The 19,175-nt window shown below is 42.6% G+C and overlaps 1 protein-coding gene across 1 annotated transcript in view; it reads right to left on the bottom strand.

Annotated features, from left to right (window-relative positions):
- lpp (LIM domain containing preferred translocation partner in lipoma) overlaps positions 1 to 19,175 on the bottom strand; it is a 160,998-nt gene that overhangs the window by 12,938 nt on the left and 128,885 nt on the right. The window contains 1 exon segment of the mRNA XM_071202954.1: positions 9,724 to 9,893. Coding sequence (XP_071059055.1) covers positions 9,724 to 9,893 — 170 coding nt within the window.

Here is a 19,175-nt window from a genome sequence, read left to right as displayed (position 1 = left end):
CTTGGGGATATACCCAATTGTTAGGTGGGAGCGGGGTCTGCTCTGATGTGCTGTGGAGGACATCCATCACCAGGGGCCCCGCTACAGCTGGCACCATGCCTGTGGTCTCTGGGGGCCGCCCTTTGGAAATGTGCCCTTACTTTCTAAATCCATTTGGTGCAGCTGAAAGCAATTGTAAACACACATACAGGACTGGTTCGCACGCACGCGCACACACATGCACACACACACACACACACACACACACACACACACACACACACACACGCTTGAAAGCCATAAAAGAATGCATGGTGAATGGCTTTCCAAGACAGACCCCAGACTCGCTGAGAGCTCATCAGGCCATCGTGCAGGTCTCCCGGTGCCGGCGGGTCAGGGCTGTGTGTGCGGGTCAGGGCTGTGTGTGCGGGTCAGGGCTGTGTGTGCGGGTCAGGGCTGTGTGTGCGGGTCAGGGCTGTGTGTGCGGGTCAGGGCTGTGTGTGCGGGTCAGGGCTGTGTGTGCAGCTCGCTCTTTACAATCGCACAATGGAACATCTTTGGAAAGTGCAGCCAATGAGACCAGAGCCCATTTATTTTAAATAACAGAGCCATAGTAGAACAGCAGATAATGAACGTAATTACATTCAAGCAACTTGGCGACCGTGACCTTGGTGGTCTCTGAAATTATGTCAAAGGAAGAAGAAATAGATTAGGGTTTTTGTGTGGGCAAGTCGCTATCTCTTTATTACTGCTTTTCCAATATGAAGCTCCGCTCCGGCATGACCTTGTGTTACTGAAATCAGGCTCATTACAGAACACTTCCATGGGCCTGCTCTTTGGATGGTCTACATTCACAGCAAGTGCTGGGATAAACAGTACAAGTGGGATTTGATTCTGCTTCAAACAGGAAGCCGAGAATTGTCCACAACCCCTTTGCCACTGGCCGGTGTCAGAAAGCACACTGAGTGGATCTGTGTACTGTATGCTCTGCACAACAGGCGCAGCGTAAGAGCCCGGTACAGTCAATTAACTGGGCAACCAGCAGCACATGTGTGAGAACCAGTAACAATGCACATCACACGTGCTTAAGGACAGTCGGCATGGTAACCAATTAACCTCAGTGACACTGTATTCCTCTGCCGGACTTCTTCAAAGAGAGAGCTATCAGTGCAGGAGGAGTCCCTGAGTCCCTCTGCTCTCTTAACTAACATGCTCTCGTGGTTAAAGCACACTTCCGTAAGTGAAAGGAAACGGAGAGTTACTCTTCGTTTCTCAGACCATGACTTCAAAAAGATGTGCTGACATGTTGGCTTGAATTCTCTGAAGGTGTAATGACTGCTGGAACATAATGACTTCATTTGCTACACTTTGTTTTTGTGTCAAGTTGTGAACAATTAGCGTATAAAAACTGCCATGGTTCTTTTAGTTTAGTGAATATATATATAATATATTTATTTTTTGTAGATGAATGTTAAAAAGGCATCAAGATGAAAGGCTTTCTTTGACCATCCTTTTTCTTTTTAAAATGTCATTCACACCTATTTAGAACATCTGTATTGCCTCTATAGATAGATGTGTTTTTTTTAAACATGCTTGTTTATGTTTGAATACATAAATAGCAGGCAAGATCTCCGACATACATTTAATTCATTTTTGTATTTATCTTCAGACGTTTTGTTTTCCATTTCAAGGTTCTTAATGTCACTAGCATTAGGTCATGTTAGCTTAGCATAAACTAACTGCATACAGCTCTGACATGGCTGAAGCCAAGTGAGCGGTGAGCAGTGAGCCTCCTTCTCCAGGGAGACAAATGGGATTACATGAAGCAGTGTTTCCTGTGACACTAACAACTACAATTACAATACAGAGAAAGCTAAAACAAAAGTACCATTAATAGCATTACAAATGAATGTTATATCACAATAATCTAGAATAATTGACCTAGCCTTTTTGTCATTAAGACAACAGACCTGAGAAACCCCCAGAAGCACTGGTCCAAGAGAAAATACAGCACATACCCACACACTCACCACGACCTGCAGATTTCATTTCACTTTGCAGATAAGACAAACCGGCGGCAGCCATAGGCCAACAACTCACATCTTTTTCATAAGATATTTGGTGATTTTTAATCAGAAAGGGCTTTCTTACAGCATGGTCAATCAGGTTAAATTATTTTAAATAAAGCAATACATTTGAATTGATCGATTTTTTGTAGGCGTCTTCAATGTGTTTTAGTGCTGCCACCATCCACAGCAGAACATGACTTGGCCTCCGCGCTAGTTCTTTTGTCTGCTTGATCCACCATCTCCTGGAGGTAATACTCTGACTATGGATGTATAGCGAACACAACCCCACCTCAAACAGTATGAACTATCCCTTTAATATGCATTTAACTGTAAGATGACTAAATCAATGAACATCTTCAAAGGTTTACAGTATTTTAAACGAAACATACTGCCATGGTAGATCTGATGTCCAGCTATGAGAGCCCTGCTAAGACCCCGGCTGCAGGGTAACACTGTTGTTAGAAGGTCCAGCCCCACTGCTTTCCTCTCATATTGGTGCATTTCCAGATGCACTGTGATTAATTGTTAGAGAAAACACACAGTCAGCGATACTTGTCAATCTGCTGGAAAATGCTTCACATGAGAGCTTTCTTGGAAAACACTTAGTGGCACTAAAACTCAAAACTGCCGTCTCTCAGTGACACTGATGGACTGCTCGCACACACACAAATACTTTACATCTAATCATGTGTGCAAACATGGCATGAGGGAAGCTGTGGGACACCTCAGGCAGTCACATCAGACAAGAAAAAAAATAAAAGCCCAATGGCAACCCGATGGTGTCACATTAACACGATTACAGTACACCCCATGCAAAACGAGACATTAATTGAACCTCTGTTCAGTTTATCAACCTGGTTGTGTATTCAAATAGGCAGAGATAAGTCCTCTTTGGAGGAAAGCCATGGCAGTGCCAGGGACAAAGGTGGATCACTGGCCTGGTGTCTGTGGGCCGGCGGTGTGACTGAGGTTGTTGAGGCACAGAGATAGCAGCTTGTAAAATCAGGAAGTAGCTGGGCGATGATAACAGATGTGGGAGAGTTCCTGCACATTACTAAAAGGAATTAACGATATCTACACAAACAGTTTGAATGAGGCAAATCACCCAGCGGAAGAGATGGATGTCACTAACACAAATGTGGCTATTGTTCCACAGAATATGCAAAGTCTGAGCCTAGATAAGGGGGCTGCTGATCGCCTACTTTGATACATAAGTAACTTTATTGGATGGCAATCAGCTTGCCGTGCAAAATGTATTCCTGCAATTCCTGGCAAAGGGATTAATGGATATTTGCATATTACACCAATTTTACACACAGTGAGTTTCCTCAGGCACCTGCAAGATAGATCTATGTCATATTTTCTGTACATATGGGATCAATACAAACTATGCAAAATGAGTTTATACACATAACTGTTCCACTTTTTACAGTTGAATATAACCCTGTGTGTTTGTGATCTCAGCAGAGGAGATTAATCAGAGTGTGTGGCCCCTGAACATCCTATACAACAGTGGCGGCACTAGGGGGTGGCTACTTGAGCTCAAGCCCTGGATGTTTTCTGAAATTAAAAAATTAGTTTTTGTTGAAAACGTCTCGTGAGTAATGTGCAGTACCGGAGTCCACCAGCTGCGGGACATTAGCCTGCGTACTGCGTAGCCTTACCTGCCCTGAAGAAGAAGTGATCCTTCCTAGTGCCTGACGAGTTTTAAGCTAATAGCCTATAAAGTTATGGATATTAGAAAGTTATTTTCATCGAAGCAGGCGCCACAAGCTGCAGCAGCAGCAGCAGTATCAGCAGCTGACAACAATGTCATCACCAGCAGTGAATACATGGATGATGTTTCAGGTTTGTGAATCTAATGGTGATGTCTGCACTCTGGCTGACTGAGTAAGAAGTGAAAAAGAGTGATGTAACGTTAATGTTATAGCTAGTAAACATGGAGTAACCACACTAAGTATACCCTTATATGTTATATAAATAAACATTGATTGATTGATTGATATGTTAGTATGTATACAGAACATGACTACAAATTATCCTAAGATGTAACGTTAACCCTTCATACCTCAGTCTACTTTTAAGAAATAACGTATTCCAATTTTTATTTTGTTTTCGCGCGTGGAATTATACCAGCTCTCGTTTCAGTACACATAACAACGGAACCATAGCAACGGAACTGACAGGCAACAGTCAGAAACGTGACTCTTACACTCTTTACGTCACAAACAAAAATGGTGGATGAGAATAGATCTATAAAACGATAAGCAATGCGCCAGAATCAAGGTGAGACTATCCGCATCCTTTAAAACTCTACGCCCATTCGTTTCACCGAAATAAGTAAACGACTGTATTTGAGTGAGTTAAGGCATTAGTTTGCTTCATTAAAGGGTGTTAATGAATAAGTGTTCTCCAGTGCCTTTTGTCCGCTTTAAGGTATTATTAAGGTAGGGTTAATGTTTCTCTCAAAGTGCACCAGATTGATGCTTTTAACTTCAATATTTAAAAATAAATCTTCCCGGGGGAGCATGCCCTCGGACTCCCCTAGAGGAGGCGACGACCCCCCTAAAGGATGTCCAGTCCACCCCCCACTTGTAAAAAATAGCACTTTACCCCTGCACCCCCCCCCCCCCAACAACTCCTGGGCTAAGCCCCGGATCTCCTACAATCCTAAATCCAACAAGATACACATCAGAATAAAGTTTCCTTTAAACAAAAACCAAAAAGACAAGTAAACGATGCTAGCAAGAGTCTTGGTTATTTTGGTAAGTTGTAGGGATGTAACGATATATTGAATATTGCGATAAATAAACGTCTCAATACCGTCGTGAGACTGACAAAATCTACAGCGATTTTTTTTTAAATAATTTAAAAATGTTAATGTTTTTTTTTTTTTTAAACCTTTATTTAACCAGATGGTCCCATTGAGATCATCGATCTGTTTTTCAAGGGAGACCTGTCCAACATGGCAGCAAGTAGGTTACAAAATGAACATAAAACAACAGATAACACAAAAGGACATCGTATTTACAGGGCTACATGTACATACCAGGGTTTCCACTAGGATTTTTTCTCGCCGGTCAAATGTCCGGACAGAATTTATTTTACCGGACAAATTTGAAACTTACCGGTCATGTTTCAATAATAATAATAATAATAATAATTGTGTAGCAGAGTTTCCGTTAGCAGATAATTACCGGACTCTGATATGCTGATGTTTAAAACTGAGTTAATGGGGCTCGTTTGTATATTGCTTCAATTTATAATCGTAACAGATCGAAAAATTCAGATTCATTTTTCAATAAATGATTCCAAACAACAAACAACATAATTATTACATTCAAAGAAACTACTTGTAGTAGATGAAGTACATTATTAAAAAGTTTAAATTAACTTTGAATAATAACACGGCAGAAACGGAGCCTCTCTTTTCCTCTCTCCCTCCCTCTCTCTCCTGACAGCCCGTCAGTTTCTCATGCAGCTTGCTAAACAGTGGGCGGGGCTTCAGGTGATTATGCAGCAGCTGATCTGATCTCTCTCTCGCGTTTATGTCCATATCGATCAGATCCAGCTCTCCTGATCGGCCTTTATAGAGAGCACAGATCAAACTATTAAGAGTGAATATCGGCCGATAATGATCGGCGGCCAATCGATCGGAGCATCGGACATTTTGACCGGCAGGTTTTGAATTTACCGGTTTTTATTCAATTGTACCAGCTAAAAACCGGTAATTACCGGGTAACGGAAACCCTGGTATATACCTAGAGACATTGACAAGTACCAACAGTATATTTATATCTCGCCCTGTCAATAAGCTTCACCTTCTTGGCAAAAACTGTATTGTTTTTGAAGTGGTGGAGAGACAATGCAGTTTTACCCACTGCTGTCACCCATGGCCAAACCATACTGTATCTCTCTGTCCCAGCAACATCAGTACCAAGCAAGATAGTTTGTTCCACAGCAGGGGGTATTGTAAACGCCCAAACATCCCAGCTTCTACCTGGAAATGTGGACATGCTCATATTCCTAAAAGATAACCTTGATGATGCTGAGTGAGTGAGTTAGAGTTGAGTTACTTGAAAAACTAAAGTGAAACTTGATTTATTCTATTGCAGGGTCTGATTATTATATTGTTGACACTTTAAAATACTACTATCCTACTAAAATGCTGTACAAATCAGATGTATTATTTAATAAAGAAAAAAAAATTCAAGTAAAAAAAAGAGAAAAAATTAAATATCGTACCGTGGACTTTTTATCGCGATATTAACGTACCGTGAGTTTTTGGTATCGTTACATCCCTAGTAAGTTGGATTACAATTTTAATATGATTTATTTTTTAATGTAACATTATGTAATATATTATTCAGTTATTTATGGAGCTATTTTTTCAATCTCCTTCGTACAGTCATTCTAAGCATTTTAGCTACTTTGGCTAAAGGGTTTTATAGAATTGTTGGATGCTGACATCATATTGTCAAAGCATAATTTGAGAAAAAATACAGAAGCATTCTAGATACCTGTAACACATACCGTCTGAATTTAAAGGCAACTTCATGAATCAAGTTAAGATAAGAATAGGGCAGGTTGAGAACACAATCTGAATCTACAGTGAAAAAAATACACTTTCATTTGCTCAGAGAGATTCCTAGACTGACTGACCCGGAGGTTAACGTGAAGTTTTCTCTTCCTCTTTGGGTTTTAACATTTTCCTTCAGAGACTCAACTCTCACGTTCATTCTGTAATCTTACAGAGGCGTATAACCCTGAGGATGGGAATAAAAGAAGAAGAAATTACTTTCATTAAGAAATTCAGATTTCCCCCATCCTTTTGATCTTGTGCCAGAAGAACATTTATGCTGATGAAATGCATAAATAAGGTTCCTAAATTATCCGTTCCTCTTTAGCGCATGTATCAGAGTTGGAGAACTTCCAGACAAGACGACTACAATCACAGAGAGTGCCTCTGAAAAGGGAAAATGTAGAAGATGTCCTGCCACTGCTTTAAACGTCATGTAGCTCAACTCCAGACTTCACTGCCCACTCATCCATTTCCTGCAAGCCATGTGAAGAAAATATTTACGTTTGTGTTAATGTGCTGTGTCAGGAGAATCAGGGATATCAGTGTGTTTTTAAATGTATTTCTTTAGCGCAGAACTGCGCAAAGAACAATGCGTGTACCCGCCCGGTGAGTCCAAAATGAAATAGGTTTGTCTTTGGCTCGTGCCACACCCTTCCATCAATCTACTTCAACATCAGTCCAGTAGTTATTTCATAACCCTGCTGACAAAAGAACAATCAAACCAACAAATCAAAAACTGATCAAATTCGATGCAGAACCAGAGATCTGTTTTATTGCATTTTCAAAAGCTGTTGCCTATATTGCCCACAGTGCAACTGAGCAACGTGAAACTGCTGGCCTCAAGCAGAGATGAGGAGGGGTGGAGTCACAAAAGAGTGATAGACCAGATCACTTCTTTCTCACTCCAGTAGATCTTTTTCATTTTTCACAATTCCTTTTGTTTTACAAATCGCGTCCATGAATCTGATACACATAGCTCTTAATGAGGAGGAACGCTGAATACATAACACAGCTATTTCCCTTCTCAGTTTCCAGAAATGACCTACAAACTTACCCACACTATTGCTGGCAAAACAAAAACCTGGACCACGTCATTTCCAGTAACTGGACATAGGCTGAACCACAAGGCGTGTTCACACCACAGTACTTTTCCCACTTTAGTTCCGATATAGTTCTGAAATGTTGCGTTCACACCAAAAAGAGCCGGAACTAAAATTAGTTAATGAGAGCCTTTTCACCCCCTTTTCCGTCCCTGCTAGAGAGCAGGGACTTTCGTGGGAGAAAAAGGATCCGATGTCTGATTGGCTGGGCGGATTGCAAACCACGCCCTGTAAAACTCCCAAAAGGTTTTGTGAAGCCGCCATTTTATTATCCTCGCATTAGCATTATTAGCATTAGCATTAGCCCAGCGCAGAAACGCAGAGAGACTAACTTATGGCAACACAAAATAAAACATGGGAGCGGTGGAGATGAGGAGGTGTCGGCGTTCTGGCGATTTACTCGGAAGGCTTCAGTAGAAGCTGCTGGGACTCCCAGCAGCTTCTACTGAAGCCTTCCCCAACTCCGGGGACTTCCGGCCGGGGACTTTGGGCGGCAGTATACGCCGTGGAGTGGTTTGCGGCCTGCCAGTAAACCCAAAGCAGAAGAAGAAGAAGTGACGTCAGCGGCTTCATTTGCCTAATCCACTCCCAGGGACTTATTCCGGTGTGAACGCGATCTGTACTTAGTTCATGAGAACTAAAGAGTTCTCATGAACTAAGTTCTGATGAACCTTTGTGGGAAAAGTACTGCGGTGTGAATGCGCCTATAGTCTAATGAAACTGAAAGAGGCAAACACTTCTGCACTGAACGGTTTCCTGGTGGCTTTGCGAGATGACGTGTCTTTCCTGACAAGATTGTGAAAGATGAGATGAGACAGAATCCTCTGTTTAATATCATCCGCAAAGTAAGGTACACTGTGTTACATTCTAACATGATTTTAATAAGTGCATTTAAACCACAACTGAGTGCTTATCAGCTGGAGCTTGAGATAGCTATGGATCAGCTCACTGAAAGATGTGCAAGTGAAAACAATATAATCATCATCTAATTCACCAAGGAAGAGATGTGTGAAATTCCTCCATTGTAAAAAGACAACGATGACATCGCTGATATCATTATAGAGCGAGAGAATATTAATAATCTAGCAGGTTGTGTGTGGCAGGAAGAACAAGTAGTGGGTAGCCAAGACAAATGTGAAGATGAGCTACTACTATCAGGCTCTGCTAGCCAACAGGAGTAACAGGTGTCGACAACCTGCATTCATTGATTTGTGCCACACAAAGAGAACAATATTCACCACACATTAACATGTGATCGGCTTTGTGTCTAACATGAATACATATGATATGCTTAATGTAGCTGGGAGAGCTGAGGCAGAAGTGGCACAGTACTCATTTAATTGTATTGGATAGGGCCCCTGCTAATTTAAATATATTTGAATATACCCCAAAGAAAATGTGCTTCTATGTGTAGGCACTTTGATTGGGCCTGGTACTGAATGGAACGGAGGAGAGGGGGGGCAGCAGGGCCAGCCTCCCCAGATTACTGTTGACTTCTCTGACTACAGAGAGGCTCACCCAGCCCTAGTCAGTAGCTTGCTGGCTAGCACCTCCTGGTACTGAGACAATAATACAAGTCTGCTAACAGATTCAAGACCTTTTCATATCAAACAAACGGCACTGAACACTTTAAGAGACTGACCTTGTTTCATTATCTTCAGCATATTCTCATGTAATTCAACAGTATTGGTCATTATAAGTTGAACAACTTCAAAACATCCCTTTCAGGGGAAGACACCATGAAAGAAAGTTTCATTAAGTGACCAACAACTAAACAGAGGGAAAGAAAAAGAGGAAATGAAGATATGTGTGGCGAGGGTTTGGAGCCTGCCGGGCATTGATGATGAAATGTAGGTGTTGAGGTAAAGATATGTGAACATGCCAGCACAGAGCTACCAGCATGCCGGTCTGATATCATAAAGTGCTTACTTGCAACACGAGCAACCAGAGTCAGCCCAGACTATATGGTGAGGCAGAACAAAAAGTGACTTACAATATAGCAAGGCTCACAGTACGCCTTCTTCTCCACAGCGTAGAAAGGCTTGCCGCGCAGCTTGCTGCTGCAGGTCATGCAGACGAAGCAGTCCACATGGAAGACCTGGTCCATGGCGGTGCAGCCGGTGCCCTCACCCACCACGTTGTCCCCACAGCTGGCACAGCGCCCTGGGCACAGCAAGAGGAGGGGAGGCTGAGAACATGTTCAGTAGAAAACCACAGATATTTGAGGTCAGATAACATCCGTCAGGAAACCAACAGTCACACCATCCCACTCACTGGAAACACAGCGAGCTGCACACACATGCTCACACCATGGATACGGTTATGAGCTGGAGAGTGAGACTGTCTACCAGGCCTGTCAGACACAACGATCCCATAGTCAGCTGGTGATGATACAGGGCATCCTGCAGTGTGCAGAGCATCTCTTTCAGGACAGTGGTACAACCAGCTTAAAAATATATATTATCTTAAAAATGTTTTGTTTACTGAATAGTTTCATGATACTGATAAAAGAGTATATATATAATATAATATATACGTGTATAATATGGCTTTAACAATGCAGTGTCTTAATTGAACTAGGGTTGCCAGAAACTGACCATGATCACAATCGATTATTCCGCAGCCCTGGCGAATAATAATCGATTATTCGACCGACCCGTTTACAGTAAAACAAACTGGTGGTGTGACCAATGGCCATTTACAATTATTAATACTATTACTATTATTAGCATATATATATATTCATATATATTTTGGTTGAAACTAAGCCAGAAAAAAAAAAAAATACATAAATAATAAAAAAATTAAATAAAAATAAAATCGATTTTTAAAAATAATAGTCGATTATGGAGACTGTAACGAATATTCGAATAATAGAATAATCGCTGGCATCCCTAAATTGAACCAGAATAGTTTCTGTGAAACCGAAACCTGGGCCTGGATCAGGGCAGCAGTTATTGGCCTAAGACAATTAAAACCCTTAAAGTAGCTTGCGCTACGACGCAGCGTCATTCCAAAGAAGCACCTCTTCTCGGTTTGCCTCAGCAAAGGGCTGGTGAGATATCTCACTCATGCTACTCTGAGGGCCGGGGTTACGCTAGTAACCTATAGTGCTCATTCATAACATTCGTTCCGATGTCTCACTATGGGAAATGGAGACTCCCGTACTGCCAGCGATGCTTATTTTGAAAAACCACCAGTACTCAATGGGAAGAACTCTGTCCCACGCGGACCCTGAGCCCAGCACTGCATGGGCCATGCTTGGAGCAGACACATATCAATCTGTACAAACGGACAAAGTGAGCGGTGAAGACCAGCTCGCTGCCGCACACATGTCCTGGATGGAAACCCCCTTAACCAAAGCCCAGGACGTAGGCCACAAGTAGAATGAGCATGCAGACCCTATAGGCCGGAGCTGTCCCTCCCACACTCCAGTGGGAGAGCCGCTGCCTGGTGACAGTGGGACTTCATGCCGGACTTCATGCCAATGAAACAGCCATTAAGGCCTTTTTTTATCCGCAAACTTCCAAGCATATCCGAGATCTTATTTTTTGGAAAAAATTATTAACCTTTAAATCTAGAACAAAAATGCTGATCACACGTACTGGAAAGGAAATGTTTAGCATTTTTAGGCAAAAATGGGAATGGGCTGAATGATTTTAAACATAGTTATCGTTGACCTTTGTGCTGGTTAATCTGTGTTAATCCTATTACCTGCTGCTGCTCATGTCTGTCAGACGGGCTCCTGACGTCCACTGCTGCGTTCCAACAGCTATCCCTTCAAATGCTTCACTTCCTGATGTCAGTGCATAATCTTTATTTCTATTTCAAAGGCTGGATAAGGAAGGATTAAATACTATAATTATGCCACATTAAAGAAACCATACACATCACCAAAGTGTGACATGGGCGATATCTATAAAAAAAAAAAAATCAGACTTGAAATGATAAAAAAAGGAAACTTTAAACTTTAGTCAAAGGGGCACGAGTGAACTGATACTGTGGCGCCGGAAAGAGCCTGATTGCATATTGCGGGACATGGCATTTGGATATCTTTAATTGAGTTGCAGATATCTTTAATTGAGTTTAAGATGTCCTCGACTCAATGCAAGTTATCTTCAACCAAATTAATAACACTGTCAATTTAATTAATGGTATCTTACAATAACAGGGTTTAAAAAGATATCTGAGAATGTGTTATTTTTTACACATCTGAGGACAGATGCAATCTCTCAGTGGAAGCATGATACAGTTTATTTAATTAATTCAAGTTTAGTTGTCTGGATCTTTTCTTGTTCCTTTTTGGCTTCATCTAAAGGCTGATTTGGGCGATGATTGACACCGTATGTTCTGAACAAAGCGGTTCAAGCGTGTTACAGACAGTGGATAGACACTAACCGGGGAGATAGAGTATCTGATGCTCGCATTTTCACAGTTCCACTCGCTGTTCTCATATCCAAACATTCAAACGGAGAGGAAAGCGGAATCTGTCTCAGGTATCAGCACAACTTTTGGAAGTCGTATGTTGTTGAGATCAAACATCTGCTTGACTGCGTGCCCCGCTCACTGGTGTTCTAATCTCACATAACTCATTATCTCATCGTCAGCCTCAGTGAGAAACAGGTTTAACAAATGATTGGATGCACAACTTTTCCCCGGCAACAGATCCTTACGGAGACGCTGATATGTGTGTCTCTACCGTGAGGCGACTCATCGCTTAATGACTGGGGACGCCATCACAAACAGAGGGCTGACAGATCACTGCTGAAGACGTTTAGCTGCTCACGGTTTGACTTCTCGTCCCAGCAGCATGGCGTTCGCTCATTTAGCAGCTGCTGCCATCCAGACAGAGAGCCTGCTCCTGGCTTCATCTGCTCCCACAGCTCTATCCACACCTCAATTATGGCTGCGTTACCTACTGTACAGGGAGGCAGATTAAACAAACTAGTGAAGGCACGTCTCCGGGGGACATGTGGGTGTCAGTGGAATCACAAGCAGGGTAATCACTTCAGAGAGCCAGAGGGGGAGAGAAAGGGAGAGAGCGAGCGAGGAACGGAGCGCCGAGCCTGTTAGTGGCTTCAGATCACAGGCCATCTTCAGTGAGTGGAGGAGAATGCCAAACACGTCCCACAGGGCTCCCACTTTCAGCAGCGAGGAGGAAACCTCTCGGAAATCCTTTTCCTTTGGCAGTCTGTGATCGGAGGGCCCTCAGGAGCTATTTGTGAGCGACTGTGTACACAGGCTTAGCCACACACACACACACACACACACACACACACACACACACACACACACACACACACACACACACACACACACACACACACACACACACACACACACACACACACACACACACACACACACACACACACACACACACACACACACACACACACACACACACACACACACACACACACAAACAGAACCTCTTTGCAGCAGACATGCCACACATGTAGACGGGTATATACGGACACGTATCATTTTGTGTGTGCAGACATGTCGTGCCAGGCTGCGTGCCTCAGCAGCCCACACTGAGTCCACAGGGAGCACGGAGCAGGGCCTGCTGTACGCCTCCATCATACACAGTTTAAAGGACTCCATTGTAAACAGAGTACATCATGAATAAGACACATGGTCATATGGTTACATGACTCTGCCATCACTATGGATTCATTCAACAAAACATACCATGTAATATCGCTCAATTATACATTCAGACAGCATTCAGTCCAAAATGTTAATTATAATATATAATAGTTTTTTTTCCTTTTTGCTTTAAGAATAATTGGCAATGTATTCTGTCAATGACCTAATCCATTAAATCAACTAAAAGTCTGCTTTGATAGAAAATAAAAAAGTTGTTTTAACCGCACGTCCCGGCGCACTCTCCCATCAGGCCAAGCATGTTTATGAATGTGATTATTGACTTAGCGTATACAGTAAGTTACTGTTATGATCTGAACAATGTCTGCAACTAACTATAATCAATACATGTGTTCATTATTTCGCTAAACCGTCATTAATGAAATGTAATAAAAGGCTTTAAATTGTGGGGCACAACATCTCAGAGCCAAAGGTGAAGTGGTCAAAATATTTAAAATAAGGAGTTTAGATGTATCTGCAGATCTAAGAAGGATCAGGCACCAAAGCTCAACATATCCACATGATGGCTGATGGATTATGCTCCATTCTCAGTCGACTCATATTGAGGACTGAAAACAGTTCATTACAAGTTCCATGAGCCAAAGGTCGTCCTTCAAAGTGCTTGTTTTGACCGACCAAAGATATTCAGTCCACACGGAGATACACACAGATAAGAGGCTCATTATTGTATGTGCAAGAGGAGAACTTGTGAATGTTGGAAATGTTTGCTGATAATTGCCTAGATTGTTAATAATTGACTAACCAAATTGTTGTCCTGGTACTACTTTTTTGACATCCACTTCACATATTAAGACTCAGGCTTTCCCACTTGTGTTTCATGAAATATACCGCAGAACATTCAGCTCCAAAGCATTCTTCTGCTCGCTTTCATTCTGAGGGGAGAACATTATTCAACAAAGTGTGCAAATGTAAAGCTTTCCACGGCATCTGGAACTTTCTTCCTCTGACACTCTTACAGTATCAAAGACAGTGTTTTACAATGCTTCACATCAATTATTTCACACGTCTGTGTCGGAAGTGAGCATTTTCAATTTTGGAGACACTCCTTCAATTGAATTCCTGAATAATACAGGACAGCAATTGAAACAACATCGTATTTACCCCGTGGAGATGATCGCAAACACTTTCCAACTATTTCAGCTGGGCATAAAGGAATCACGAAAGGCCTCCCGCTCCCCAGCGTGCCTTTGCGCAGGGAAGGAAACCAGTCTTACTATCAAACTTCAAATAGTTCCTGTAGAACTAATGCAATGGTGACGGGGCGGGAGGGGGAGTTCATTTACACTTTGCTCACTTGCTTTCCTTTCATTCCTCCAGCCTCAGAAGTGCCTCTCCTGTGTTACATCCAAAGTCAAAAGAAGGACTGAAGAGAAACATATCTTCTTCTTTTCTTTTTAAAGAAGCACATTCCCTGTGAGCGAGAGAGGCTGAGAATGGTTAGACAATTTAATTGGATAAAAGGAAAAGATTAAAGGGGCCCTGACTCTGTTCCATAAATAATTGATTTCTAATGTATTTGTAGTGGCAGTGAGACGCTGTTGTTTGGGAATGGGGGATGTTGAGTGGCAGAACGCTTCAGATTTCCCTCAGTCTTTGCCTTCTTTGTTTCTTCACGCCGTGATATTGAAGCAGCATGAAAGGCAGAGAGGGAGCATACTTGCAGCTCAATTTGATCTTACATCGTCAGAAATCAAAGATCGTGCATGTAAAGAAGATCGCAAGGAACTTTTTTGTGGGAGACCAAAACTTTTCACACTATGTTACTAAAGAATACAATGCTGCTGGTGCAACCCTTGCAAACCCCAAAGGCAAAGCCAGCAACTGTAGCTCGCATCCAAAACTAATAAAAGAACCACAAAATCCATGTTGGGACTTCCACTAAAGTCTTGTTCTTGTATTACACATATCTGATAGATATGGTGGTAAGAACACATTGAACTACTGCGGTCCAGACGCACTGGAACAGCAGTGTGGCAGCGACGCATTCAAAATAACTCATAGAGATGCCGCTATAACTAATTATCTTGCTCTACTTCACATTGTTATGAGGTGTAATTAAGTTTCCACCTGCTAATGCAGCTTTAATTTATTGTGACACGTTAACAAAGATGGGCCAAACAAAGGTACAAAGTTGTGATACATTGTTCACACTTAATTAGAGACATAAACAATAGGTGCGCGCGTGGTGAACAGCAGGACATGGACTCGTGGAACACGTTGGAGTGTAGCTGCCAGCTACTGAGGAGCCACAGGCCGATGTGTGTGCCGTTTCATCTCTCCCCCCTCGAGGTTAATCTGCTTTGTTGCTTCAGATGGCCGTCCGCGCAGCCTGACAACGCGCTGGCCTTCAGTCGCCTCAGCACGACAAGAGCAATAGCTGTCATCGCTGCATTTCAATCTGGGGAAATGCCTCGCTCCTAACCCCCGCCTTTAATCTCATTCCCAATGTCAGCAAACAGCGATTTGCAGAATTGCTGCGGACACAGTGGAGGAGGAGAGCGAGCCGCTGCCACTGAGCATTACACTGAGCATTACTGCCGTCAGGCCGGGGGCCGCACGGGGGGGCCAGGGTAGCTTACATGTTTGGGAAGCAGGTTGGCAGGAGCGACACGGAGGGGAGCGAGTGGGGCTGACGAATGGGGTGAGAGAGGGAGAGAGAGGAACAGGTGAGTGTGTGCGCTGCACAATATGTGGGCAAGCTGCGAGTTCAAAGACGTCTCTTTGTGTGTACGCTATGTATCCGCGCGCACCCGTGTGTGCTGGAAACTGTGTCTGTGTTTGCGTGCATGCACATGCGGACGTCTACTCATTCCTGAGGTCAAACGCTCACAAATGAAATCTAGCAACGCGAGTGCCCGGAGCCTCAGCTGGGCTCGCACGGCAGCTGATCTTGCAAGCCTCAGTGGAGCTGTCTCAACGAGGCAGGATAGCAAGCGCCGAGCCTGGGGGGGAGGCAGAGGGAAGCGGAGGAGGGGGGGTGGGTCACCTCGCATGAACTGCAACCAAAAGTGGGCTTCTGCCGCGGAGGAGAGAAGCCCCGTGCTGGCACTGGGCATCCGCTGAGAAGCTAGAAAGCAGCACAGCGGGGTCAGCTGGGCGGATAGTGAGAACACATGGCAGAGAGGACCCAGACACTGTGCTGCAGGAACATGTGGTATGGAACTGCTCCTGCTGCCCACAACAGAAATGGATATGATGAAGTACTGAAAACAAAATGTGTGATCAATTGATCACACATTTCATCTTGTAATTACAAGATGATGACATTGCAAAACACTGCTTGGATCTAATTCATAAAAGCACAGCATTCTAAGGGCTTTAAACGGAGAGAGCAGGAGATTTTTGATACATTTGTAGATTTACCATCAACCTTATTTACATGAGAAGTGAAATGGGCAGCCTCACACTGACACACATCCTGCCTTTCTCTTCTAGGCAGCTATGATGGATCATCCGTTATATCATCTGCTGTTTTGCATTGCACATTATAATACACTGTAGGAGGTATAGTGATGCATGGGATTTAGACGAGTTGCCATGTCACCAGACGCCCCTGCCCCTGGGTGGTCGCTGACCTCCTTCCAGCAGCATTATGCTCCTCTGTCTCATTGCGGAGGCCTCAACATACACAGAGTAGAGCCACGAAGACAGACTCTTACAGAGGGGTGTAACGGTTCACAGAAGTCACGGTTCGGTGCGTACCTCAGTTTGGAGGTCACAGTTCAGTACAACAAGAAAAAGCAAAAAAAAATCCCAAATGCATAATTCCAGGTTTGTTGTTATTTATGTTTGAACAGTAGAGCACGTTTCAGTTTAAAAATGAAGAACTCTAACATTTTGAATAATTAACTGTATTACACAGCTCAGAACAAACCACAAACAGCACCACACACTCAGGCGGCCATATTACCTAGAATGGCTGATGCCAAACAAAAAGGTTTCATCAAGCTGTAAAATATTATAACAAATAAATAATAAGACGGTGTTTCAAGAGCGCACAGCTGTTGAAATATATATGCCAAAAGCTTCCGTTATTTATTTTGGTCTCTCGGCGTTCATGTCTCTTGGCTTCTTAAAAGCAGCGGGGATCAGCTGCTGAACTTGTCTTTTGCCGGGCTCCGGTGATTGGCAAATCTGGGTGATCCCTTCTGATGTGATTTAGCATGTTTGGCGTGTGTCCATTAGCATGTCTAACAACGCCGACACACCGTCCTCGTCCGATCCACCACTCGCACTTCATCGTTGTTGTAGTCCACAGGGAACCCGAAATGTTCCCACACAGCTGATTTAAAAGAAGCAGGTGGGTTCTAGCTGCTGTGTGTTATCTGAAATCGCCATACTAACTTTTCTTCTTCTTGTATTTTGTTCGTTTTGTTGTGTTTTCTTCTTGTTCTTCATTTGTTGTTTAAAGGTGGGATATGTAATTTAATTCAGAAACACTTTTTGTCATATTCCATGGAATGCTCTTAACATCCCGATAGCAATGAATATCTTAAATGCTTTGACTATAAATGCATTAAAAAAATGTATCTCCGGAAACATTTGTTTGAACAGTATGTTTTTAACAGTTGATTACCCTGAACTTTAAGTATAATTCAACTGGAAAACATAAAAACAAAAACAAATTATTAAAAAGAAAAAAGTAATAATAATAATAAAAAAATAATCGTTTTATTTCGATTACGTTGTTTTCGTAATCGTTGCAAGCCATAATCGTGATCGCGATTCAAACACGATTAATTGAGCAGCCCTAAAGGAAGTTGCAGATTTTTTGCGGCTGTGTATTTTCAAATTCTAGCACACTCGAGCTGGTTTCTCCAAAATGACTTACCCCACCTTTAAGGGCGGCTGGCAAACAGCATTTTAGGCGCAATACCGCCCCCTGGATTATATATAGTGTAGTGGACACTGCCCTGAGTGACAGACTTTTCTCCCACTCGAATACGTATTCGTCGTGTGACTGCATGTGCCTTGACGGTACGGGACGAATACGGATACCGTTACACCCCTACAGGCTCTGCAAACTAAAGGGCCTTTGAGGTGATGACTGTGGCAAGGAAGGAAAAGGACATCTATTTAATTGCTTTTTTTCTATTTTTATGAAAGCAAAATTAAGTACATGTAATTGTGCAATGTAATTACTTCTTGCTCTTTATATTTAAAAGGTATGATACGTTACATTTTCACATTATAAATGTCTAAAAACGGCCAAAGCTATTAGATCTAGATCTAGAGTTGTTTACTAACATTATCCTAAATGTAATCTGTGGTAATCAGGGAAACGGTGCATTTCATTTGGTCGCCTTTGTGCAAGTGTCTGACAGAAGCTGCCATAATCCAGTTTAGGACACATTTATATGTGGATTCTACAGCAATGGATGCTACCAAACTCAATCTAATGTTATTGTTTTGTACATTTCAGTACATCTGAAATTGCAATGTATGTACAGTATTATTATTATTATTATTATTTGTAAACACCTAAAATCATGTCACTAATATCATGTTGTTTTTTACATTTTGGTTTGGTTTGTTACTGCAGCAACCTTGGCTTCACACTAAAGTACTGAGATGAATAGAGTGAGTGTGTATGTTTACACAGCAGCCAGACAAACAGTCAGTCGAATGAAATGTCAACGATGGTGTGCCCCGTGCAGCGTGCTGCTGTGGAGCTCCAATGTGAAGCAGGAAGTGAACTGGTCACACCGAGGCAATGAGGTGAAATAAGAATAATCAACAGTAACAATGGTCATCCAACACGTACGACAAACACAT

The sequence above is a fragment of the Pseudochaenichthys georgianus genome, chromosome 4 (assembly GCF_902827115.2).
Source record: "Pseudochaenichthys georgianus chromosome 4, fPseGeo1.2, whole genome shotgun sequence".
NCBI classification, from domain to species: domain Eukaryota; kingdom Metazoa; phylum Chordata; class Actinopteri; order Perciformes; family Channichthyidae; genus Pseudochaenichthys; species Pseudochaenichthys georgianus.
This window is presented reverse-complemented; position numbering and strand designations above follow the sequence as displayed.